Consider the following 25,324-nt stretch of genomic DNA (forward strand, 5'->3'; position numbering starts at 1 on the left):
ACACTCACTGGAATGGGAATAGTAATTTGTACCCCTCCGCTACCCAACACTTCACCTACTGCTTCACTAGCTGGAGTGGGAATAGTAATGTTTATCCCTCCGCTATCCAACACTTTCCACACTGTTGCACTGACTGGAGATGGAATAGTAAATGTTATCCCTCTGCTATCCAACACTTTCTCTACTGTTGCACTCATTGGAGTGGGAATAGTATTTTTTACCCATCCGCAATCCAACACTTTCCCTACTGTTGCACTCATTGGTGTGGAAATAGTAATTTTTACACCTCCACTATCCATCACTTTCCCTACTGTTGCACTCACTGGATAGGGAATAGTAATTTTTACCCCTCCACTATCCAACCCATTTCCTACTGTTTTACTCACTGGAGTTGGAATAGCTCATTTAACCGTTTTGCTATAGATCACTTTCCCTACTGTTGCACTCATTGGAGTGGGAATCATAATGTTTAACCCTCTGCTATCCAACCCTTTCCCTATTGTTGCACTGACTGTAGTGGGAAATTTAAATTTAAATATTTTTAAATAATTTAAGGTTTTAATTTATAATGGACTGTTTTTCTAATTATATTTTGTTATTGGTATATGTACATATATGTAATTTTGTATCTAATTTTAAAATGATAAAATAATTAAAATGAATAGTTTAATAATTGTTTTAAAGTAAATATATTTATATAAATTAATTAAATTTGTAGGTGTGTTTAACTTTTTTAAATTACGTTTATTTGCTATTCTTGTTAAAATGTATATTAACTCTAATTTATTTTGGTAAAATAATTTTTGGCATTTAATATATTTAATGTTTATAATTCTATTATATATTTATGTATATATATAATTGATATTTTGTACAACTATATATTTTTTTCTATATTTTTGGTACATCAATATTTTTTACATCAATATTTTTTACATCAATATTTTTTAAGTCGATGTTGTGTCAGTGAACCATATCATACTACTTCTTTTCCTTGCATGTTGGTACATTTAACTCAATGTTTGGTGTGCATATTTTATTTTGGTAATACACTCATGATAGCATTCACCATAAAAGCATGCAAAATAAAGTCAAAGAAAGGTGACTTGCAGGGAATTGGTATTGAATAGGATTCTGAACAGAAAGCTTCCCAAACATACCTACTCTGCATCAATCATGAATCATGTTTAGCAAATTTACTTCATGAGCAGGTTGGCCCATTCTGTGGAAGGCGGCAGAGAACACTAGACATGGGTAGCCATGCACCAAACAAGAGAGCCGTGAAGGCAGGTTGTTATAAATGGGGGTCTCTAGTTGGCAGGTTTGTACCCCGTCTAAGTAGGGACCCTTCCTTCTAGTTAGGATAAGGGGATTACACACCCATGATAACCTCTCCTCAACCATTTGGTAGCTTTGCACGAGCAGTTAGGCCTACCTCAGAGGAAATGTGCAAAGCATTTGTACATAAGACACACAGTGAAAACACTACAAAGGTACATTATGCCAGATTAGAAATATAAACAATCTCTATTTAAACCAAAATAAAAAAAATCCAACATACACAATTCAAAATATCATTTTTAGAGGGTTTCAGTAATGTTGTCAATAGGAAACTGGATGCAGTGATGTTACACAAAGTACCTTTAGATGCATCAAAATTCAAAAGGCAAAACAGCCACAGAAGAAGGAAGAGCCGGAAAAAACAGCAATGCGACACAGCAATGTGTCAGTTCCTAACTCCCTGGGGAACCGATGCGTCAGTCGTGCTGCATGCAGGGGAAGTGTTGCGTCGATTCCTGATTTTAAGGGGAAGTGTTGCGTCAAAATTCAAGATGGTTCTGTCCTGCGGATGATGCGTCAGAAAACTTGGTGCACAGGTGCGATGCTTGCAAATCCAGGCGTGCTGAAGGTCGATAAAGCGGTGGCAAAGAGGCACTGCATTGATTTCTTCAGCCGAGGTCCAACGATGCATCAAATCTTTTAGCTGCAGACCAGGGCCTGCGTCGGAGTCAGTGTGGAGGTCTCAGACTTCAGAGACACAGAGCGCTGAACTCGGGCTGCTGTGGTTTCTTCGACTGCGGGCAGGCACTGTGTAGATTTCTTCGTCCACATGGAGTTGGTGCGTGGAATCTTTGTCCTCACAGCTGTGCTGCATCAGAAAAAAAGGCGCTGAAAGGCGATGCACCAATTTTGATGGTGTCAAGCAGCAAAACTACCTCCATGGGGCCAGAATTGGAATTAGCACCACAAGGTAGGTCAGAACTCATAGCAGTGGAGTCAGGGATCCTGCAAATGAAGTCTTTGATGATCCTGAGACTTCCAACAGGAGGTAAGTATACACGCCCTTGGAGACTCTTCACAAGCAGGATAAACAGCAAGGTCCAGTTCTTTGTCCTCTCAAAGGCAGAAGCAGGAACTGCAGGCCAACGCTGCAAAGCAACACACAGCAAAATAGTAGTACTCCTCCTCGCAGCTCTACAGCTCTTCTCCTTGTCAGAGGTTTCTCTCGATCCATAAGTGTTCAAAAGGTTTTGGGTTTTTCGTCCAACACTTATACCCCTTTTGTACTTTGAAGTAGGCATTCTTCAAAGAGAATTCTTTGTTGTTCACTAGTTCATGCTTTGGCTCCAGGCACACTCCAGTGGGTTGGAAATAGCATTATGAGAGGACAGACAGCCCTATTAAGGTTCAGTGACAACTCCTCCCACCACTCTATCTGGCTCAGGAAGACTCATCAGCCTGGTGATGGGCCATCAGGATATGCCGACGCACCTCAGTTCCCTTTGTGTGACTGTCTAGAGTGAATGCACAAACAGACCCCTGTCAGTTGAAACCAGATGATGATTCCACAGGCAAGCAGAGACACAGAATTGTAAAGAAAGAAAATGCCCACTTTCTAAAAGTGGCAATTTCAAACCCACAGTTTAAAAACCAACTTCACTAAAAGATGTTTGTTTAAGTCCCGTGTTCAGGAAACTCAAACTCCAATTCTCTAACTCTTCCCAATTGAAGTTACACTTGTAACTTTTTACAAGGCAACTCTAATGATAACCTATGGGAGAGACAGGCCTTGCAAGTGTGAGACACAAAATGTACAGTATTTCACTATCAGGACATGTAAAACACACCAGTACATGTCGTACAACTGACATTCACTGCACCCTGCCAGTGGGGGTATCTTTTTGCCTACCTTAGGGGTGCCTTACATATAGAGAAAGGGAAGGTAAGGGCCTGGCAAGTGGGTGCACTTGACAGGTCGACATGGCCATTTAAAACTTCACCCACAGACACTGCAATGGCAGGCCTGAGCCATGTTTAAAGGGCTACTCATGTGGGTGGCACACCCAGTGCTGCAGGATCACTAGAGGCATTTGATTTACAGGCTCTGGGCACACACAGTGCACTTTACAAAGGACTTACCAGTAAATCAAATATGCCAATCATGGCTAACCAATCAGAATCACAATTTACACAAAGAGCATGTGCACTTTAGCAATGATCACCAGTGGTAAGGTGCCCAGAGTCCTAAAGCCAACAAAAAAGGGGGGTCAGAAAAATAGGAGGGAAAAGGCAAAAAGTTTGGGGATAAACCTGAAAAGGGCCAGATCCAACACAGGTCTCTATAAAAAATATTGTTGGCACCTTTGATCAAGTCTCTAATGTGAGGATGAAACATCTCACAAATGACGCATACACTCCCTCTGCGAGATCTTGAAAAGAAAGCACGATTTGACAAAAACAGTAGGTGCAGTTTTTTTTGTGCATGCACAGAAAGGTAGGGAATACATGAACACATAAAGCACATCTACATGAGGACATTTATTTAGTCAAACATACCTACAAACAGCTAGTTATACAACAGACATACAGCCACCGACACCAATTCACACAGGCCCCCACACACACGGAACAACACTCATACGTTATATAGCACAACAAGTGATGCAGATTTATGCATTATTCAGGAATATGGTGGTGTGTAGTCAAAGGCATAAGGAATAACGCATTAGGGAGAGCACAGTGATTTGTAGCAGTAGAGCTGAGGTGGATGAATAGCAGAGAGCATGTAGAGTTGTGTTATAGGTAAACAGCATGTCATGTGCAGTAGAGAAGCATGTGATGATATGCACCTGAACCAAGGAGCAGAAAATAATTTGCAGAAGTGAACCAGAGGGCGAAATGCATTAGGATACCATAGGGTGATGTGCTACAGGAATCGCACATAGTGATGTGCTGCATTGGAACATCAGCGATGTGCACCAGAGAATAGAGACTACTTCCTTCAAGAAAGCACAGGGTGGTGTGCATCAGGAGGGCACAGGGTGATGTTCAGGGGGGAGGATGTGGCGTAACGGCCAGAGCAACCAACTTTGGAACTGGGGAACCAGGTTTGAGTCTCTGCGTTGGCTCCACATTATGTGATTCTGTGGAAATCACTTAATTTCCAGGCGCCTACAAAAACAAATTAATGTTTCCTTGTGCAATTTAATTGGTACTCATGCAAAGCTCAATTTCATACTAAATAACGAAAAGAAAGGCACAACAAGGGTGTATGGAATGATGCATAGTAGTGAGTATATACTGTGTATGGTGTTATAAAGAACATCTGTAGCCTATGTTGTACGCTCCTAGAGGCAGCTGCAGTTCTAGTTTAATGTAATGTGCTTTATCATCTTTATTGTTCTAAACAAAACATAAGTTTAAAGTTTTTAAATTATAATTTTTCTGGTTTCCAAACAATTGCATATGATTCCTTTCTTCATTAGGTCTCGCCTACTAGACAGATTTCAACTTTCTTGCAGGAGAAAGACTATTGTGAACGATACAAAAACGTACAATCAGCTTTGGCCCTACCCATTGTTTGCGATGAGTTGCCTTTGTTTTCACTTTTATTTGCTTGCTTCGTATTCAATGGCTTTCCTTGTCCATCTTTTGTTTGTCCGACCCCTTCTGCTATTTGTCCTTCCCTGACTTCTTTAGCATCTTTTTGATTACTTGTACTTTCACTGCTCACACTTAAGCAAGTACTTTTTTCTCTCTTTCAGTAGTCCATGTATTTTCTAGCTCTCTCCCCACTGCAGAGGCAGCTTCTCCATAATGGCAGAGGATCGTCGCCCACTGGTCAGAGTCAGTCACAGAAAGATAAAATGATTATAAAACAATATCATTTTATTTTTCTGTAAGGGGCTCTGGCTTAAGCATGTGTGTGTAGGGCAGACCAGTCCATGACAGGGAGGAGTGAAGGGCATTTATAAGTGTGCATGTCAGGGAGGAGTGATGGGCATTTATAAGTGTGCATGTCAGTTTGGGCGGCCATTTTAGGCCAGCCTAACAGACATGCGCACTTCTCTTTCTGCAACCCAGCTGTGCTGCACAGCCGGATTGGAGAAAAGCTGCACGCTTCCATGCACTGTCTGAGCGGCAGACCAGGCCACTCAGAACAATTCTGATACTGTTCTCATAGCATGAGAGCAGCACCAGGATTGGGTGGGGAGTCTGTACTTTTCCAGCGACTACTGGGAGAGAAGTACCAAGATGGCCGTCAGCAGCAGCAACAGATAAGGTATTGTTATTTATTTATTATTTTTCCCCTAAATTCCCCTCTCTCCCCCCCCCGGCTTTCATTTTACAGCAGCCGCCACTGCCCTATTTTGCTCCTTCCCCACAACATCTGCCCTCCTGAATGCTTGGATTACTTCCTCATCCCGCACCCAAGCTACTCCATTGCTTTTTCCCACCCCTCCCTGGCTTTTCTATTCCTTTATGGGCCGCCCAGGTCCAGTATCAAGTTGTTATCTTGCCCCCTTCTACTACCCGTTGCTTCCCCCACCCAGTCCTGAGTGCTTTCCCACCCTAGTTGTCCGAATATAGCACTTACATCGCAGATTTTACACCGCGATGCATTCACAATGCTGTTGTTATAACGACCCTGTTGTTACAATACAGTGCCATTACAACGCAAGTCGTTACAACGATTTATGCTAGATGGCACACTGGACTTCGGAATATTATGATTTACTATTCCAACTCCAGTGTTGACAACAGTAGGGAAGGTGTTGTCTAGCGCGCCATCTAGCGCAAGTCATTGTAATGACTTGTGTAGTAATGTCACTGAGTTGTAACAACGTGGTCGTTGTAGTGACCGAGTTGTGATTGCATTGCGGTGTAAAATCCACAATGAAAAGGTTGTTTCCCTCGTGGTTCTCTCTTTATTTTTAAATTGCTGCCTAGTTACTCCGATTTCCAAAAAACGCTTTCTCACTACTCAATTCTTTTAATGTATCGATCCATGCTGGATTGCTAGATACAAAAAACTTTACATTTTCCCAAAAAATGTAATAGGCATACCCATGCTCACTGTCTTGGCAACTCAATTTATTATCGGTATACTTTGCAATCATGCATTCTCCCTGACTCTGAAAGAACAGCTTATTGAAATGTTGAGCATATAGGCTATAGAGCTCTGGTGTACCTGGTAGGGAACATCCTCCTTGGAAACACTAATACTGTAGAAAAGGGGTATTTTTTACTGGTGCAGTATTAGTGTCCTGTATAGAAAGGCAAATAATACAGTAATTCTGCAGATACACCTCTATTACAAGCTGCAAACATGGACAATGTTAATTTTCGCTTGACAAATTTCACCTGATTTTAAATCTTAAAACAATTATGCTAGGTAAAACGTCTGGATCATCTGCACAATAGTTGCAATCCCAATAAGAGAGCAAAGTCCTGTTTTCTTCTAAGTCTGGATTACAGTGACTACTGAAAAGAGTACTTCATCCAGTCAAATATTAAGCAGCTGCTCTTAACTCGCTGTACAATAAAGCAGTCAAAACATGGGCTTTATTTGACTTTGTTTTTTGCCTCAAGTATATTTGATGATGATTTATGTTGTTTTCTTGTGTAATTGGTGTTGTGTATTGCACTCCCTAATACAAAAAAGTACAGTAGAATGCAAATTTGGTGTACAAAATATGTACTGTGTTAACTCTCAAAGTAATACAAAGGGTTGCATGCACTAAATCTTTGTATCTATAGTTCATAAGATAAATAGGACCTGATTCATTGATCATTTCATTTAAGCATGCAGTTATATCAACATGGGCTCTTATAGTACAAAACTGGCCAGTACAAAACTGGCCACAAAATTACTTTGAGAAGAGACCTTCTTTTTTTGAGGTTCCATAGCAAATGCCACATTAGCACGGAAAAACAGCCAAAATCCAAACACCATACATGACCTGCATATCTCCCTGGGCTAATTCAAGAATAAAACCTACAATTCCACTGAGAATATACCACAACTTTGTGCCTGTATTTCCTAAGGTTTGTAAAGCAGCATTCCTGGAAGGAAAGACTCAAAAATAACTGTCAAGAAGAATATTGTACTTGTGTAGATGAATATAAGAATTCAGGGTCGGCTTTAGCACTGGTGGAGCCCGGTGCGACAATCATTTTGGTGCCCTCACGTCCCATGCCCCCCCTTAGATTCTCTCACTACCACTAGGCAAATGTGCTCCTCAACTTTCCAATCATGAATTATTTCTAAACACATTGCCCCCCTGATGTCAGGGCCACCTTCAATGGTCAGCACCCAGTGTGGCCGCACAAGTCACACTGCCCCAAAGCCGGCCCTGTAAGCATTTATAAACTTACTGCAGGAATGAGTGAGAAGTGGACAAACAAATTCATATGGATCATTGGCTTGCATCCTTCCACTGATGAACCATTTGGGATGTCGCTCTGTGTTCCAAGCCTTGTGAAAGAAAAAAACATAGATTTATTTAAAAAAATGTTTTGTTTATTGAAAAGTGTATTCCATATTATTATCCAACTTTACTACATATTAAAAAATTGTTTTTTATGATCAAAACATTTCTGATATTTTGCACTTATGACACGTAGGGCCAGATGTAGGAAGCCTAATTCCGGTCGGTAACGGACGAAATTACTGAATTTCGTCCGTTACCGACCGAAATTAGGCTTTTCAGATGTAGGGGCCTAATTCAAGGCTTCGGTAATTTACCGAATCAGTCATTGTAGGAATCGGTAAATTACCGAATTCTTAAATACCGATTCGGTAAATTACCGAATCCTAAATGTAGGGAGCACTCAAGTGAGTGCTTTTCACTTGTAAGGATTCGTTATTTACCACCAACAACAAGTTGGTGGTAAATAACGAAAACCTTAAAAAAAGCAATTTTGTGCTTTTTTCAACTGTGCCATGTGGCAGACATACATACCCTTAGGGCATGTATTTGTGCTGCATGTGCACCCATGACCCATGCACTATACAGGGGTGCAACAGGGTGTCAATGTGACACCCTGCCACCCTTGTTGGTCTACCCCCTATCACCGATTCTGTATTTACCGAATTGGTAATTCTCATTCATTCCTATGGGCCTTGAGGCCCATAGGAATGAATGGAGAATACTGAATCGGTAAATAACAGATTGGTATTTACCGAATTTTAACGATTCGGTAAAATTTACCGAATCATTAGCTACATATCATTTACCGATTCTAAAATACCGAATCGGTAAAATTCGGTATTTTAGAATAGGTAAATGATATTTACCTACATCTGGCCCATAGTCATTAAAAATCAAAACCTCAATTTATGATTTAGCAAATTCCCTCCTATTTCGGTACTTTGTCAGTGGGTTAACGCTTTCATGAAACCAAAATTCATGACCGTTAAATCATTCCATGTTTATCACGTGAACATTGTCATCAGTGATGTCATTTGAGATGACATCAGTGATGTCATCAGTGATGTCACTGACCATGTCATGAATTATGTAATATGTGACATAATCAGCAGTGCAGTGTGGTGGAGTGAGTTTTAGTTAACTCAACTAACTATATAACATCTGAATTTCTCTGGTTTTGTACGAGTGAACTGTCCAACTAACTATAACATCCCTGAAACGTGTGGCTTTTTTCAGTAAATTTCTAAGGTATTTAAATGCTCATTTCTAACTATGACGTGCCTGAAACCTATGGTTTTTTCAGTGAATTTCAAAGGTATTTCAAATGCTAATTTCTAACTATAACATCCCTGAAACCAATGTTTTTTTAGTGAATTTCAAACTTTTTTTAAATGATCATTCCTAACTATAATGTCCCTGAAACCTAAGGTTTTTTCAGCGAATTTCAAAGGTTTTTTAAATGCTAATTTTGAACTATGCCTACAGAGGTAGGACATGTGCAGAAAGAGGAAGAAAAGTGCAGAAAAAGCAAGAGATATGCAGAAAGAACCAACAGAAGGTCAGAAAGAGGCCTTGTGGCAAAGTCATCCTGTGCCCCCAACTTTTTGAAGACTGGTACTGGTCGTAACTGACCCTGACTAACCAGGCCTGGAGCCAGTGCTAAGCTGAAAGACACTTAGAATACACCTACATACACTAAAGCACACTATCGGTTGGGGTACCCCTTTGGCATTACCTCCCTTGTAAGGCTCTAATACTTAATAGGAAAGTGGGATTATAACTACCTCTAAGTCAGATGTGCAGCAAGAGGCAAGAGAAGTGCAGAAAGAAGCAACAGAGGTGCACAGACAAGAGAGGTTCAGAAAGAGAAAAAGAGGGGTGGAGAAAAAGGTAGGGGAGGTACAGAAAGAGGCAAGAGAGGTACAGAAAGAGGCAATAGGGGTGCAGAAAGAGGGAAAAGAAGTGGACAAAGAGGCAAAAGAGTTACTGAATGAAGCAACAATAGTGAAGAAACAAGCAGGATGGGTGCAGAAAGAGGCAAGTAAGGAGCAGAAAGCAGCAAGAGCAGTGCAGAAAGAACCAACAGAGGTGAAAAAAGAAGGAAGAGCGGTACAGAAAAAGATAGAAGAGGTGCACAAAGAGGAAAGAGAAGTACAAGAAGAGGGAGGAGCGGTTCAGAAAGAAGCAACAGAGGTGCTGAAAGCGGTGCGATGGTTGCCGAAAGAGCAAGAGAAGTACAGAAATAACCAACAGAGGTACAGAAAGAGGCAAAAGAGGTGCAGAAACAGGCAGGAAAGGTGCAGAGAGAGGGAACAGGGGTGCAGAAAGACGCAAGAGAGGTATATAAAGAGAAAAGAGGAGTGCAGAAAGAGGCAAGGGGGATGCAGAAAGAAGGAAGAAACATACAGAAAGAAGTAACAGAGGTGCTGCAAGAGGCAAGAGGAGCGTGGAAAGAGATAGGAGAGGTGCACAAAGAGGCAAGAGAGGTACAGAAATAGGCAGAAGGGGCATAGAAAGAGGGAAGAGAAGTGCAGAATGAGGCAAAAAAACGTACTGAATGAAGCAACAGAGGTTTAGAAAGAAGCGAGGTAAGTGCAGAAAGAGGCAAGTGAGGTGCAGAAAGAAGCAATAGCACTGCAGAAAGAACCAACAGAGGTGTAAACAGAGGCAAGAGGGGTACAGAAAGAGGTAGAAGAAGTGCACATAGAGGCAATAGAGGTACAGAAAGAGGCAGAAGAGGGTGCAGAAAGAGGGAAGAGAAGTACAGAAAGAGGCGAAAGAATTGCTGAATGAAGCAACAGAGTTGTAGAAAGAAGCAAGAGAAGTGCAGAAAGAGGTAAGTGAGGAGCAGAAAGAAGCAATAGCAGTGCAGAAAGAACCAGCAGAGGTGCAAAAAGAAGCAAGAGCAATACAGAAAAAGGTAGAAGAGGTACACAAAGAGACAAGAGAAGTACAGGAAGAGGGAGGAGGGGTGCAGTAAAAAGGAAGAGAAGTGCAGAAAGAAGCAACAGAGGTGCTGAAAGAGGTGCGAAGGTTGCCAAAAGAGTAAGAGAAGTACAGAAAGAACCAACAGAGGTACAGAAAGAGGCAAAAGACGTTCAGAAACAGGCAGGAAAGGTGCAGAGAGAGGGAACAGGAGTGCAGAAAGAGGCAAGAGAGGTGTAGAAAGAGAAAATAGGGGTGCAGAAAGAGGCAAGGGGGATGCAGAAAGAAGCAGAAGGGGTGCAGAAAGAGGGAAGAGAAGGGCAGAACGAGGCAAAAAAAGTACTGAATGAAGCAACAGAGGTGTAGAAAGAAGCAAGGGAAGTGCAGAAAGAGGCAAGTGAGGTGCAGAAAGAAGCAATAGCAGTGCAGAATGAACCAACAGAGGTGCAAACAGAGGCAAGAGGGGTACAGAAAGACGTAGAAGAGGTGCACAAAGAGGCAAGAGAGGTACAGAAAGAGGCAGAGGGGGTACAGAAAGAGGGAAGAGAAGTGCGGAAAGAGGCATAAGAATTGCTGAATGAAGCAACAGAGTTGTAGAAAGAAGCAAGAGAAGTGTAGAAAGAGGTAAGTGAGGAGTAGAAAGAAGCAAGAGCAGTGCAGAAAGAACCAACAGAGGTGCAAACAGTTAGAAGATGTGCACAAAGAGGCAAGAGAAGTACAGGTAGAGGGAGGAGGGGTGCAGAAAAAAGGAATAGAAGTGCAGAAAGAAGCAACAGAGGTGCTGAAAGAGGTGCGAAGGTTGCTGAAAGAGCAAGAGAAGTACAGAAAGAACCAACAGAGGTACAGAAAGAGGCAAAATAGGTGCAGAAACAGACAGGAAAGGTTCAGAAAGAGGGAACAGGGTTACAGGAAGAGGCAAGAGAGGTGTAGAAAGCGAAAAGAGGGGTGCAGAAAGAGGGATGCAGAAAGAAGCAAATGAGGTGCAGTAAGACGGGAGAGGGGTACAGAAAGAAGGAAGAAAAATACAGAAAGAAGTAACAGAGGTGCAGCAAGAGGCAATAGGAGTGTAGAAAGAGGTAGGAGAGGTGCACAAAGAGGCAATAGAGGTACAGAAAGAGGCAGAAGGGGTGTAGAACAGAAAAAGGTAGAAGAGGTGCACAAAGAGGCAAGAGAAGTACAGAAAGAGGGAGGAGGTGTGCAGAAAAAGGAAGAGAAGTGACGAAAGAAGCAACAGTGGTGCTGAAAGAGGTGCGAGGGTGCAGAAAGAGCAAGAGAAAACAGAGGGACCGAAAGAGGCAAAAGAGGTGCAGAAACAGGCAGGAAAGGTGCAGGGGTGCAGAAAGAGGTAAGAAAGGTATAGAAAGAGAAAAGAGGGATGCAGAAAGAGGCAAGAGGCATGCAGAAAGAAGCAAGTGAGTTGCAGTAAGACAGAAGAGGGGTACAGAAAGAAGGAAGAATAGTACAGAAATAAGTAACAGGGGTGCGGCAAGAGGAGTGCAGAAAGAGGTAGGAGAGGTACACAATGAGGCAAGAGAGATACAGAAAGAGGCAGAAGGGGTGCAGAAAGAGTCAAGAGCAGTGCAGAAAGAGGCAAGCGAGGTGCCGAAAGAAGCAATAGCAGTGCAGAAAGAACTAACAGAGGAGCAATCAGTGGCAAGAGGGATGCAGAAAGAGGTAGGAGAGGTACACAAAGAGGCAAGAGAGGTACAGAAAGAGGCAGGAGGGATGCAGAATGAAGGAAGAGAAGTGCAGAAAGATGCAACAGAGGTGCTGAAAGAGGCACGAAGGGTGTAGAAAGAGCCAGAGAAGTGCAGAAAAAAGCAACAGAGTTTAAGAATGAGGCAAGAGAGGTACAGAAACAGGCAAGAAAGTTGCAGAAAGAGGGAACAGGGGTGCAGAAAGAGGCAAGAGAGGTACAGAAAGTGGGGAGATAGGTGCAGAAAGAGGCAAGAGGATTACAGGAAAAAGCAACTTAAGTGCAGAAAGACAGAAGAGGGGTACAGAAAGAAGGAAGAGACGTGCCTAAAGAAGAAACAGAGGTGGTGAAAGTGGCAAGAGGAGTGCAGAAAGAGGTAGGAGAGGTATAGAAAGAGGCAAAAGAAGTGCAGAAATAGACAGGTTGTACAAAAAGAATCACGTGACATGCAGAAAGAGGAAAGAGAATTGCTGAAAGAAGCGAGAAGTGCAGAAAGAGGCAAGAGAGGTATAGAAAGAGACAAGAGAGGTACAAAATAAGGAAAGGGAAGTGGAGAAACAGGCAAGAGAAATGCATCAAGAGGCAAGAGAGGAGCAGAAAGAGGATAGAGATGTGTAAAAAGAAGCAAGAGAAGTGCAGAAATAGGCAGGAGGGGTGTCGAGAGAAGCAAAAAGTAGCAAGTGATGTGCAGAAAGAGGAAAGAGAATTGCTGAAAGAAGCAACAGAGGTGTAGAAAAACCAAGAGAAGTGCAGAAAGAGGGAAGTGAGATATAGGAAAATGCAATAGCTATGCAGAAAAAAACAACAGACTTACAAAAAGAGGCAAGAGGGATGCAGAAAGAGGTAGAAGTGGTGCAGAATAAAGGAAGAGAAAAGCAGAAAGAAGCAACAGCAGTGCAAGAAAAAGCGGCAGAGGTACAGAAAGAGGCAAGAGAGGTGCCGAAACAGGAAGGAAAGGTGCAGAAAGAGGCAACAGGGGTACGGAAAGAAGGAAGAGAAGTGCAGAAAGAGGCAAAATAATTGCTGAAAGAAGTAAGAGATGCAGAAAAGAAACAAGAGCAGTACAGTAAAAGGTACAAGAGGTGCACAAAGAGGAAATAGAGGTAAAGAAAGAAGCATGAGGGGTGCAGAAAGAAGGAAGAGAAGTATAGACAACAGCAACAGAGATGCTGAATGAAGTGCAAAGGGTGCAGAAAAAGCAAGAGAAGTACAGAATGAACCATCAGAGTTACAGAAAAAGGCAAATGTGGTACAGAAACAGACGGGAAAGGTGCAGAAAGAGGAACTAGGGGTGCAGAAAGAGGCAAGAGAGGTGCGTGCTGAAATAGAAAAGAGGGGTGTAGAAAGAGGTAGGAGGGGTACGGGAAGAAGCCAGTGAGGTGTAGAAAGAGGCAACAGAGGTAATATAAAGATGTAAGAGAGGTGTAGAAACAAGCAAGAGAAGTGCAGAAAGCGGCCAGAGAATTACTGAAAGAAGCAACAGAGGCGTGGAAAGAAGCAAGAGAAGTGCAGAAAGAGGAAAGTGGGGTGCAGAAAGAAGCAACAGAGGTGAAGAATATGACAAGTGTACAGCAGAAAGAGGCACAAGGGATGCAAAAAAGGGAAGAAGAGTGCATAAAGAAGCAAGAGAGGTGCAGAAAAAAGCGAGAAGTGCAGAAAGAGGCATGAGAGGTGCAGAAAAGGGCAAGAGAGGTTCCAAAAGAGGCAAGGCAAGTACAGAAACAGGCAAGAGAAATGCACAAAGAGGCAAGAGTTAAGAAGAAACAGGTAAGAGAGGTGTAGAAAGAAGCAAGAGAAGTGCAGAAATAGGCAAGCAAATTGCCGAAAGAAGCAACAGAGGTGTAGAAAGAACTAAGAGAAGTCCAGTAAGAGGGAAATGGGTTGTAGAAAGAAACAATAGCAGTGCAAAAAGAACCAACAGAGGTACGAAAAGAGGCACGAGGCATGCAGAAAGAGGTAGGAGTGGTGAAGAATGAAGGAAGAGAAATGCAGAAAGAAGCAACAGAGGTGCTGAAAGAGGCGTGAAGGGTGCCGAAAGAGCAATAGCAGTGCAGGAAAAAGTGACAGAGGCACAGAAAGAGGTAAGAGAAGTGCAGAAACAGGCAGGAAAGGTGCAGAAAGAGGGAACATGGGTGCAGGAAGAGGCAAGAGAGGTACAGAAAGAGGGGAGAGGGTACAAAAAGATGCAAGAGAGATGCACAGAGGCAATAGAGGGACAGAAAGAGGTAGGAGGGGTAAAGGAAGAGAAGTGCAGAAAGAGGCAAATGAATTGCTGAAAGAAGCAACTGAGGTGCAAAAAAAGCAAGAGAAGTACATTAAAAGGTAGAAGAGGCACACAAAGAGGAAAGAGAGGTAAACATAGAGGCACAAGGGGTGCAGAAAGAAGGAAGAGAAGTACAGAAAGAAGCATCAGAGGTGCTAAAAGAAGCACAAAGAGTGCAGAAAGAACCAACCGAGGTACAGAAAGAGGCAAAAGAGGTACAGAAACAGGCGAGAAAGGTGCAGAAAGAGGAAACATGGGTGCAGAAAGAGGCAAGAGAGGTGCGTGCAGCAATAGAAAGGACGGATGCAGAAAGAGGCAAAAGGGGTGCAGAAAGAAGCATGTGAAGTGTAGAAAGAGGCAACAGAGGTGTAAAAAGATACAAGAGAGGTGTAGAAAAAAGCAAAAGAAGTACAGAAAGAGGCAAGAGAATTACTGAAAGAAGCAACAGAGGTGTGGAAAGACGCAAGAGAAGTGCAGAAAGGGGAAACTGGGGCAGAAAGAGGCAAGAGAGGTGAAGGAAATGACAAGAGAACAGCAGAAAGTAGCACAAGGGATGCAAAAAAGGGAAGAAGTGTGCATAAAGAAGCAACAGAGGTGTAGAAAGAACTAAGAGAAGTCCGGAAAGAGGGAAATGGGTTGTAGAAAGAAACAATAGCAGTGCAGAAAGAACCAGCAGAGGTTCAAAAAGAGGCACGAGGCATGCAGAAAGAGGTAGGAGTGGTGAAGAATAAAGGAAGAGAAATGCAGAAAGAAGCAACAGAGGTGCTGAAAGAGGCATGAAGGGTGCAGAAAGAGCAATATCAGTGCAGGAAAAAGTGACAGAGGCACAGAAAGAGGTAAGAGAAGTGCAGAAACAGGCAGGAAAGGTGCAGAAAGAGGGAATAGGGGTACAGAAAGAGGCAAGAGAAGTACAGAAAGAGGGGAGAGGGTACAAAAAGATGCAAGAGAGATGCACAGAGGCGAGAGAGAGACAGAAAGAGGTGGGGGTACAGAAAGAAGGAAGAGAAGTGCAGAAAGAGGCAAATGAATTGCTGAAAGAAGCAACTGAGGTGCAAAAAAAGCAAGAGAAGTACATTAAAAGGTAGAAGAGGCACACAAAGAGGAAAGAGAGGTACAGAAAGAGGCACAAGGGGTGCAGAAAGAAGGAAGAGAAGTTTAGAAAGAAGCAACAGAGGTGCTAAAAGAAGCGCAAAGGGTGCAGAAAGAGCAAGAGAAGTGCAGAAAGAACCAACCGTGTTACAGAAAGAGGCAAAAGAGGTACAGAAACAGACGAGAAAGGTGCAGAAAGAGGAAACATGGATGCAGAAAGAGGCAAAAGAGGTGCATGCAGAAATAGAAAGGTGGGGTACAGAAAGAGGCAAAAGGGGTGCAGAAAGAAGCATGTGAGGTGTAGAAAGAGGCAACAGAGGTGTAAAAAGATACAAGAGAGGTGTCGAAAAAAGCAAAAGAAGTACAGAAAGAGGCAAGAGAATTACTGAAAGAAGCAACAGAGGTGTGGAAAGACGCAAGAGAAGTGCAGAAAGGAGAAATTGGGGCAGAAAGAGGCAAGAGAGGTGAAGGAAATGACAAGAGAACAGCAGAAAGAAGCACAAGGGATGCAAAAAAGGGAAGAAGTGTGCATAACTAAGAGAAGTGCAGAAAGAGGCAAGTGGGGTGTAGAAAGAACCAAGAGAAGTCCAGAAAGAGGGAAATGGGCTGTAGAAAGAAGCAATAGCAGTGCAGAAAGAACCAACAGAGGTACAAAAAGAGGCAATAGGCATGCAGAAAGAGGTAGGAGTGGAGCAGAATGAAGGAAGAGAAATGTAGAAAGAAGCAACAGAGGTGCTGAAAGAGGCGTGAAGGGTGCAGAAAGAGCAATAGCAGTGCAGGAAAAAGTGACAGAGGTACAGAGAGAGGTAAGAGAAGTGCAGAAACAGGCAGGAAAGGTGCAGAAAGAGGGGTGAGGGGTAAAGAAAGAGGCAAGGGAGGTGCACAGAAGCAAGAGGGGACAGAAAGAGGTAGGAGGGGTGCAGAAAGAAGGAGGAGAAGTGCACAAAGAGGAAAAAGAATTGCTGAAAGAAGCAACAGAGATGCGAAAAAGAAACAAGAGCAGTACAGTAAAAGGTAGAAGAGGTGCACAAAGAGGAAATAGAGGTAAAGAAAGAAGCATGAGGGGTGCAGAAAGAAGGAAGAGAAGTATAGAAAAAAGCAACATAGATACTGAATGAAGCGCAAAGGGTGCAGACAAAGCAAGAGAAGTGCAGAAAGAGGCAACAGAATTACTGAAAGAATGAACAGAGGTGTGGCAAGAATCAAGAGAAGTGCAGAAAGAGGAAAGTGGGGCAGAAAGAGACAAGAGAGGTGAAGAATATGACAAGAGTACAGCAGAAAGAGGCACGAGGGATGCAAAAAAGGGAAGAAGAGTGCATAAATAAGCAAGAGAGCTAAAGAAAAAAGCAATAAGTACAGAAAGAGGCATTAGCGGTGCAGAAAAGGGCAAGAGAGGTTCCATTAGAGGCAAGGGAAGTACAGAAACAGGCAAGAGAAGTGCACAAAGAGGCAAGAGAGAAGCAGAAAGAGGTAAGAGAGGTGTAGAAAGAAGCAAGAGAAGTGAAGAAAGAGGCAAGAGGGGTACAGAAATAAGCAAGTAAGGTGCAGAAAGAGGCAAGAATATTGCTGAAAGAAGCGACAGAGGTATATAAAGAACTAAGAGAAGTACAGAATAAGTCAATTGAGGTGCAGAAAGAACCAAGAGAAGTCCAGAAAGAGGGAAATGGGTTGTAGAAAGAAGCAATAGCAGTGCAGAAAGAACCAACAGAGGTACAAAAAGAGGCAAGAGGCATGCAGAAAGAGGTAGGAGTCTTGAAGAATAAAGGAAGAGAAATGCAGAAAGAAGTAACAGAGGTGCTGAAAGATGTGTGAAGGGTGCAAAAAGAGCAATAGCAGTGCAGGAAAAAGTGACAGAGGCACAGAAAAAGGTAAGGGAAGTGCAGAAACAGTCAGGAAAGGTACAGAAAGAGGGAACAGGGGTGCAGACAGAGGCAAGAGTGGTACTGAAACAGGGGAGAGGGTGCACAAAGATGCAAGAGAGATGCACAGAGGCAAGAGAGGGACAGAAAGAGGTAGGAGGGGTGCAGAAAGAAGGAAGAGATGTGCAGAAAGAAGCAACAGAGGTGCTAAAAGAAGAACAAAGGGTACAGAAAGAGCAAGAGAAATGCATAAAGAACCAACCAAGTTACAGAAAGAGACAAAAGAGGTACAGAAACAGACGAGAAAGGTGCAGAAAGAGGAAACATGGGTGAAATAGGCAAGAGAGATGCATGCAGAAATAGAAAAGAGGGGTACAGAAAGAGGCAAAAGGGGTGCATAAAGAAGCAAGTGAGGTGTGGAAAGAGGCAACAGAGGTGTAAAAAGATGTGAGAGGTATAGAAAGAAGCAAAAGAAGTGCAGAAAGAGGCAAGAGAATTACTGAAAGAAGCAACAGAGGTGTGGAAAAACGCAAGAGAAGTACAGAAAGAGGAAATTGGGGGCAGAAATAGGCAAGATGAGGTGAAAAAAATGACAAGAGAACAGCAGAAAGTAGCACAAGGGATGCAAAAAAGGGAAGAAGTGTGCATAAAGAAGCAAGAGATGTGCAGGAAACAGCAAGAAGTGCAGAAAGAGGCAAGAGAGCTATAGAAAGAGGCAAGAGAGGTAGAAAACAAGGAAAGGGAAGTGCAGAACAGGCAAGAGAAATGCACAAAGAGGCAAGAGAGGAGCAGAAAGAGGAAAGAGCTGTGTGTAAAGAAGCAAGAGAAGTGCAGGAAAAGTAAAGAGATTTTCTGAAAGAAGCAACAGAGGTGTAGAAAGAACCAAAAGACATGCAGAAAGAGGCCAGTAAGGTGCAGAAAGAAGCAATAGTAGTGCAGAAAGAATCAACAGAGGTGCAAACAGAGGCAAGAGGGGTGCAGTAAGAGGTAGGAGAGGTATAGACAGAGGCAAGAGAGGTGCATACCAGGCAGGAAAGGTGCAAAAAGAAGGGAACAGGGGTGCAGAAAGAGGCAAGAGTGGTGCAGAAAGAGGGGAGAGGGGTAGAGAAAGAGGGGTGCCGAAATAAGCAAGTTAGGTGCAGAAAGACGGAAGACTGGTACAGAAAGAAAGAAGATAAGTTCAGAAAGAAGCAACAGAGGTGGTGAAAGAGGCAAGAGGAGTGTAGAAAGATGTAGGAGAGGTGTAGAAAGAGGCAAAAAATGTGCAGAAATAGGCAAGAAGGGTGCAAAAAGAAGCAAGCGACATGCAGAAAGAGGAAAGAGAATTGCTGAAAGAAGCAACAGATGTGTAGAAAGAACCAAGAGAAGTACAGAAAGAGGCATGTGAGGTGCAGAAAGAACCAAGAGAAGTGCAGAAAGAGGGAAATGGGTTGTAGAAAGAAGTAATAGCAGTGCAGAAAGAACCAACAGAAAGAGGCAAGAGGCATGCAGAAAGAGGTAGGAGTGGTGCAGAATAAAGGAAGAGAAATGCAGACTGAAGCAACAGAGTTGCTGAAAGAGGCATGAAGGGTGCAGAAAGAGCAATAGCAGTGCAGGAAAAAGCAACAGAGGTACAGACAGAGTTAAGAGAAGTGCAGAAACAGGCAGGAACGGTGCAGAAAGAGGGAACAGGGGTGCAGAAAGAGGCAAGAGAGGTGCAGAAAGAGGGGTGATGGGTGCAGAAAGAGGCAAGGGAGGTGCACAGAAGCAAGAGAGGGACAGAAAGAGGTAGGAGGGGTGCAGAAAGAAGAGGACAAGTGCATAAAAAGGCAAAAGAGTTGCTGAAAGAAGCAACAGAGGTACCAAAAAGAAGCGAGAGCAGTACAGTAAAAGGTAGAAGAGGTGCACAAAGAGGAAAGAGAGGTACAGAAAGAGGCACAAGGTGGGGAGAAGAAAGAGAAGTGCAGAAAGAAGCAACAGAGGTGCTGAAAGAAGCGTAAAGGGTGCAGAAAGAGCAAGAGAAGTACAAAAAGAAACAACAGAGTTACAGAAAGAGGCACAAGAGGTACAGACACAAGCGGGAAAGGTGCAGAAAGAGGAAACATGGGTGCAGAAAGAGGCAAGAGGGGTTCAAAAAGAAGCAAGTGAGGTGTAGAAAGAGGTAACAGAGGTATAAAACGAAGCAAGAGAAGTGCAGAAAGAGGAAACTGGGGTGCAGAAAGACGCAAGAGAGGTGAAGAAATTGACAAGAGAACAGCAGAAAGAGGCACGAGGGATGTATGAAAGGGAAGAAGCGTGCATGAAGAAGCAAGAGAGGTGCAGAAAAAAGCAAGAAGTAAAGAAAGAGGCAAGAGAGGTGCAGAAAGGGGCAAGAGAGGTTCCATTAGAGGCAAGGGAAGTACAGAAACAGGCAAGAGAAGTGCACAAAGAGGCAAGAGAGAAGCAGAAAGAGGTAAGAGAGGTGTAGAAAGAAGCAAGAGAAGTGCAGAAAGAAGCAAGAGGGGTACAGAAAGAATAAGTAAGGTGCATAAAGAGGCAAGAAAATTGCTGAAAGAAGCAACAGAATCAAGAGAAGTACAGAAAGAGGCATGTGAGTAGCAGAAAGAAGCAAGAGTAGTGCAGATAGAACCAACAGACATACAAAAAGAGGCAAGAGACGTGCAGAAAGAAGCAAAAGACGTGCAGAAAGAGGCACTTGAGGGGGAGAAAGAGGCAAGAGAGGTATAGAAAGGGGCTTGAGAAGTGCAGAAAGAGGCAAGCAAAGTGCAGAAAGGGGCAAGAGAGGTACAGAAGGAAGAGAATGAGGTGAATAAAGAGGCAATTGAGGTTTAGAAAGAAGCAAGAGAGGTGTAGAAATAGATAGGAGAGGTGCACAGAGCAAAGGTACAGAGAGAGGCAGGAGGGGAGCAGAAAGAAGCACAAGAAGAGCAGAAAAAGGCAAGTGAGGTGCAGAAAGAAGCAATAGCAATGCAGAAAGAACCAACAGAGGTGCAAAAAAAGCAAGAGCGGTAAAGAAAAAGGTAGAAGAGGCGCACAAAGAGGCAAGAGAGGTACAGAAAGTGGGAGGAGGCATGCAGAAAGAAAGAAGAGAAGTCTAGAAAGAAGCAACAGAGGTACTGAAAGAGGCGCAAAAGGTGCAGAAAGAGCAAGAGAAATGTAGAAAGAACCAACAGAGGTACATAAATAGACAAAAGAGGTTCAGAAACAGGCAGGAAAGGTGCAGAAAGAGGCAAGAGAGGTGTATAAAGAGAAAAGCGGGTACAGAAAGAGGCAAGAAGGGTGCTGAAAAAGCAAGTGAGGTGTAGAAAGAGGGAACAGAGGTGCATAAAGACGCAAGAGAGGTGTAGAAACAAGCAAAAGAAGTACAGAAAGAGGCAAGAGGTTTGCTGAAATAAGCAAGAGTGGTGCAAAAAATGAGAAGAGAACAGCAAAAAAAGGCAAGAGAACAGCAGAAAGGGGCAAGAGGGATGCTAAAAAGTATAAAATGATGCAGAAAGAAGCAAGAGAAGTACAGAAAGAGGCAAGAGAGGTGCAGAAAAACGCATGAGAGGTTCGTAAAGAGGCAAGGGAAGTGCAGAAACAGGCAAGAGAAATGCACAAACATGAAAAAGAGGAGCAGAAAGTTGCAAGAGAGGTGTCGAATAAAAGGGTAGAATAGTACAGAAAGAAGCAAGAGAGGTGCAGTAGAAGCAAGAGAAGTGCAGAAAGAGGCAAGAGAGGTACAGAAAGACGCTAGAGAGGTTCAGAAAGAAGCAAGGGAAGTTCAGAAACAGGCAAGAGAAATGCACAAACAGGCAAAGGAGGAACAGAAAGAAGCAAGAGAGGTGTATGAAGAAGCTAGACAAGTGCGGAAAGAAGCAAGAGCAGTGCAGAAAGAACCAATGGATTTGCAGAAAGAGGCAGGAGGTATGCAGAAAAAGGCAAATGAAGTGCTTAAATAGGCAATAGAGGTGCAGAAGGAAGACAGTGAGGTGTAGAAAGAGCCAAGTGAGGTTCAGAAAGAGGCAAGAGGGGTGCATAAAAAGTTAGGAGAGGTGTACAAAGAAGCAAGAGACTAGCAGAAAGAGGGAAGATAAGTATAGACAGAAGTAACAGAGGTGCTGAAAGAGGCGTGAAGAGTGCAGAAAGAAGGAAGAGATGTGCAGAAAGAACCAACATAGGTACAGAAAGCAACAAAAGAAGTTCAGAAAGAGGCAGCAGCGGTGCAGAAACAGGTAGAAGAGGTGCAGAAAGAGGGAATAGGGGTGCAGAAAGAGAGAATAGAGGTGCCGAAGAGGCAAGAGGGATGCAGAAATTTGCAAGAGAGGTGCAGACAGAAGCAAGATCAGTGCAGTAAAAACAAAAGAGGTGCAGAAGGAGGCAAGAGGAGTACATAAAGAGGTAAAAGAAGAGCAGAAACAAGCATGAGATGTGGAAAGAGGCTAGAGGGGTGCAGATAGAGGCAAGAGAGGTGCAGAAAGAAGCAAGAGGGGTACACAAAGAGGGAAGAAGGGTGCAGAAAGAGGCAAGTGGGGGCAGAAAGATGAAAGAAAGGTATAGAAAGAAGCAAAAGCAGTGCAGAAAGAACCAACAGAGGTGCAGAAAGATGCAGGGGGGTACAGAAAGAGGCAGGAGAGGTACAGAAAGAAAGAAGAGAAGTGCAGAAAGAGGTAAGAGAATTGCTGAAATAAGAAATAGAGGCACAGAAAGAAGCAAGAGAAGTATAGAAATTACCAACAGAGGTGCAAAAAGAAGCAATAGTGGAACAGAAAAAGGTAGAAGAGGTGGACAAAGAGGCAAGAGCGGTACAGAAGGAGGTAGGAGGGGTGCAGAAAGAAGGAAAAGAAGTGCAGAAAGAGGCAAAAGAATTGCTAAAAGAAGCAATAGAGATATAGAAAGAAGCAAGAGAAGTGTTGATAGAGACAAGTGAGGTACAGACGGAAGCAAGAGCAGTGCAGAAATTACCAACAGAGGTGCAAAAAGAAGCAAGAGCGGTACACAAAAAGGTAGAAGAGGTGCACAAAGAGGCAAGAGAGGTACCGAAAGAGGCAGGAGGGGTACAGAAAGAAGGAAGAGAAGTATAGAAAAAAGCCACAGAGGTCCTGAAAGAGGCGTGAAGGGTGAAGACAGAGCAGGAGAAGTGCAGAAAGAACCAACAGAGTTATAGAAAGAGCCAAAAGAGGCACAGAAACAGACAGGAAAGGTACAGAAAGAAGAAACAAGGATGCAGAAAGTGGCAAGAGAAGTGCGTGCTGAAATAGAAAAGAGGGGTGAAGAAAGAGGCAAGTGGGGTGCAGAAAGAAGCAAGTGAGGTGAAGAATGAGGCAACAGAGGTGCATAAAGATGCAAAAGAGTTGCAGAAACAAGCAAACAAAGTGCAGAAAGAGGCAAGAGAATTACTGAAGAAGAAAAAGACGTGTGAAAGAAGCAAGAGAAGTTCAGAAAGAAGAAAGTGAGGTGCAGAAAGAGGCAAGAGAGGTGAAGGAAGTGGCAAGAGAACAGCAGAAAGAGGCACAAGTGATGCAAAAAAGGGAAGAAGGCTGAAGAAAGAAGCAAGAGAGGTGTAGAAAGAGGCGAGAAGTGCAGAAAAAGGCAGGAAAGGTGCAGAAAGAGGCAAGAGGAGTGTATAAAGAGAAAAGAAGGGTGAAGAAATACATAAGAGGGGTGCTAAAAAAGCAAGTGAGGTGTAGAAAGAGGCAACAGAGGTGCATAAAGACGCAAGAGAGATGTAGAAACAAGCAAAAGAAGTGCAGAAAGAGGTATGAGAATTGCTGGAAGTAGCAAGAGAGGTGCAGAAAATGACAAGCGAACAGCAGAAAGAGGCAAGAGGGATGCTAAAAAGTATAGAATGGTGCAGAAAGAAGCAATAGAAGTGCAGAAAGAGGCAAGAGAGGTGCAGAAAGATGCAGAAGAGGTTCATAAAGAAGTGCAGAAACAGGCAAGAGAAATGCACAAACAGGAAAAGGAGTAGCAGAAAGAGCCAAGAGAGGTGTAGAATAAAAGGGTAGAATGGTACAGAAAGAAGCAAGAGAGGTGCAGGAAATGAAATGAAATGAAATGAAAAGGGGTTTTGTTGAGTGCGACTGCTGCCCTAGGGCGTCCAAGCGCTGAAAAAAAGGATAGTGCCTCATGATACGACAGCTTAGAAGTTAGTCTTGTTTAATAAAGAGGAAGGTTTTGAGCTGAGAAGTGCAGAAAGAGGCAAGAGAGGTGCAGAAAGACGCAAGAGATGGTCAGAAAGAGGAAAGGGAAGTTCAGAAACAGGCAAGAGAAATGCACAAACAGGCAAAGGAGGAGCAGAAAGAGGTAAGAGAGGTGTATGAAGAAGCTACAGAGGTACTCAAAGAGGCGCAAAGTGTGCAGAAAGAGCACCAGAAGTGCAAAAAAAGCAACAGAGGAACAGAAAGAGGCAAGAGAGGTACAGAAACAAGCAGGAAATGTGCAGAAAGAGGGAACAGGGGTACAGAAAGAAGCAAGAGAGGTACAGAAAGAAGGGGGAGGGGTACAGAAAGAGGCAAGAGAAGTACAGAAAGAAGCAAGTTAGGTGCAGAAAGATGGAAGGGGGTACAGAAAGAAGGAAGAAAAGTGCAGAAAGAAGCAACAGAGGTGGTAAACGAGGCAAGAGGAGTACAGAAAGAGATAGGAGAGGTGCATAAAGAGGCAAGAGAGGTGCAGAAAGAGGCAGGAGGGGCACAGAAAGAAGGATGAGACGTGCAGAAAGAGGCAAAAGAATTTCTGAAAGAAGAAACAATAGTGTAGAAAGAGGCAGGAGAAGTGCAGAATGGGGCAAGTGAGGTACAGAAAGAAGCAATAGCAGTGCAGGAAGAACCAACAGAGGTGCAAAAAGAAGCAAGAGCAGTACAGTAAAAGGTAGAAGAGGTGCACAAAGAGGCAAGAGAGATACAGAAAGAGACGGGGTACAGAAAGAAGGAAGATAAGTGTAGAAAGAGCAAACAGAGGTACAAAATGACAGAACAGAGATGCAGAAAGATGCAAGAGAAGTACAGAAACAAGTAAAAGAAATGCATAAAGAAGCAATTGAGATGTACTAAGGGGAAAGTGGGGTGGAGTAGGAGACACAATGGATACGGAAAAAGGTAGAAGAGGTATAGAAAAAGGTAGAAGAGGTGCACAAAGAGGCAAGAGAGGTGCAGAAATAGGGAGGAGGGGTGCAGAAAGAAAGAAGAGAAGTGCAGAAAGAAGCAACAGCGGTGCTGAAAAGACAAAAGAGGTGCAAAAACAGGCAGGAAAGGTACAGAAAGGGGGAACAGGGGTGCATAAAGAGGTAAGAGAGGTATAGAAAGAGAAAAGAGATATCCAGAAAGAGGGGTGCAGAAAAAAGCAATTGAGGTATAGAAAGAGGCAACAGAGGTGCATAAACACGTAAGAGAGCTAAAGAAGCAAGCAAAAGATGTACAGAAAGAGGCAAGAGAATTGTTGAAAGAAGCAAGATAGGTGCAGAAAATGACAAGAGAACAGCAGAAAGAGGCAAGAGAAAAGCAGAAAGCGGCAAGAGGGATGCAAAAAAGGGTAGAATGGTGCAGAAAGAAGCAAGAGAAGTGCAGAAAGAGGCAAGAGAGGTGCTGAAAGATGCAACAGAGGTTTAAAAAGAGGCAAGGGAAGTGCTGAAACAGATGAGAAATGCACAAGCAGGAAACAGAGGAGCAGAAAGAGGCAGGAGTGGTGTAGAAAGAAAGGATAGAATGGCACAGAAAGAAGCAAAAGAGGTGCAGAGAGAAGCAAGAGAAGTGCAGAAAAAGGCAAGAGAGGTACAGAAAGACGCAAGAGAAGTGTAGAAAGAGGCAAGGAAAGTGCAGAA

At 43.2% G+C, this 25,324-nt stretch overlaps 1 protein-coding gene across 2 annotated transcripts in view; it reads right to left on the minus strand.

Moving 5' to 3' along the window:
* Positions 1-25,324, minus strand: part of LOC144826527 (stimulated by retinoic acid gene 6 protein-like) — a 564,429-nt gene that overhangs the window by 429,628 nt on the left and 109,477 nt on the right. For both annotated transcript variants that reach the window (XM_078684953.1, XM_078684952.1), the window contains exon 2: positions 7,660-7,759. In XM_078684953.1, the coding sequence (XP_078541079.1) occupies positions 7,660-7,759 (100 nt within the window). The remainder of the gene's footprint in view (positions 1-7,659; positions 7,760-25,324) is intronic.

The sequence above is a fragment of the Lissotriton helveticus genome, chromosome 3_2 (assembly GCF_964261635.1).
Source record: "Lissotriton helveticus chromosome 3_2, aLisHel1.1, whole genome shotgun sequence".
Classification (NCBI taxonomy): Eukaryota; Metazoa; Chordata; class Amphibia; order Caudata; family Salamandridae; genus Lissotriton; species Lissotriton helveticus.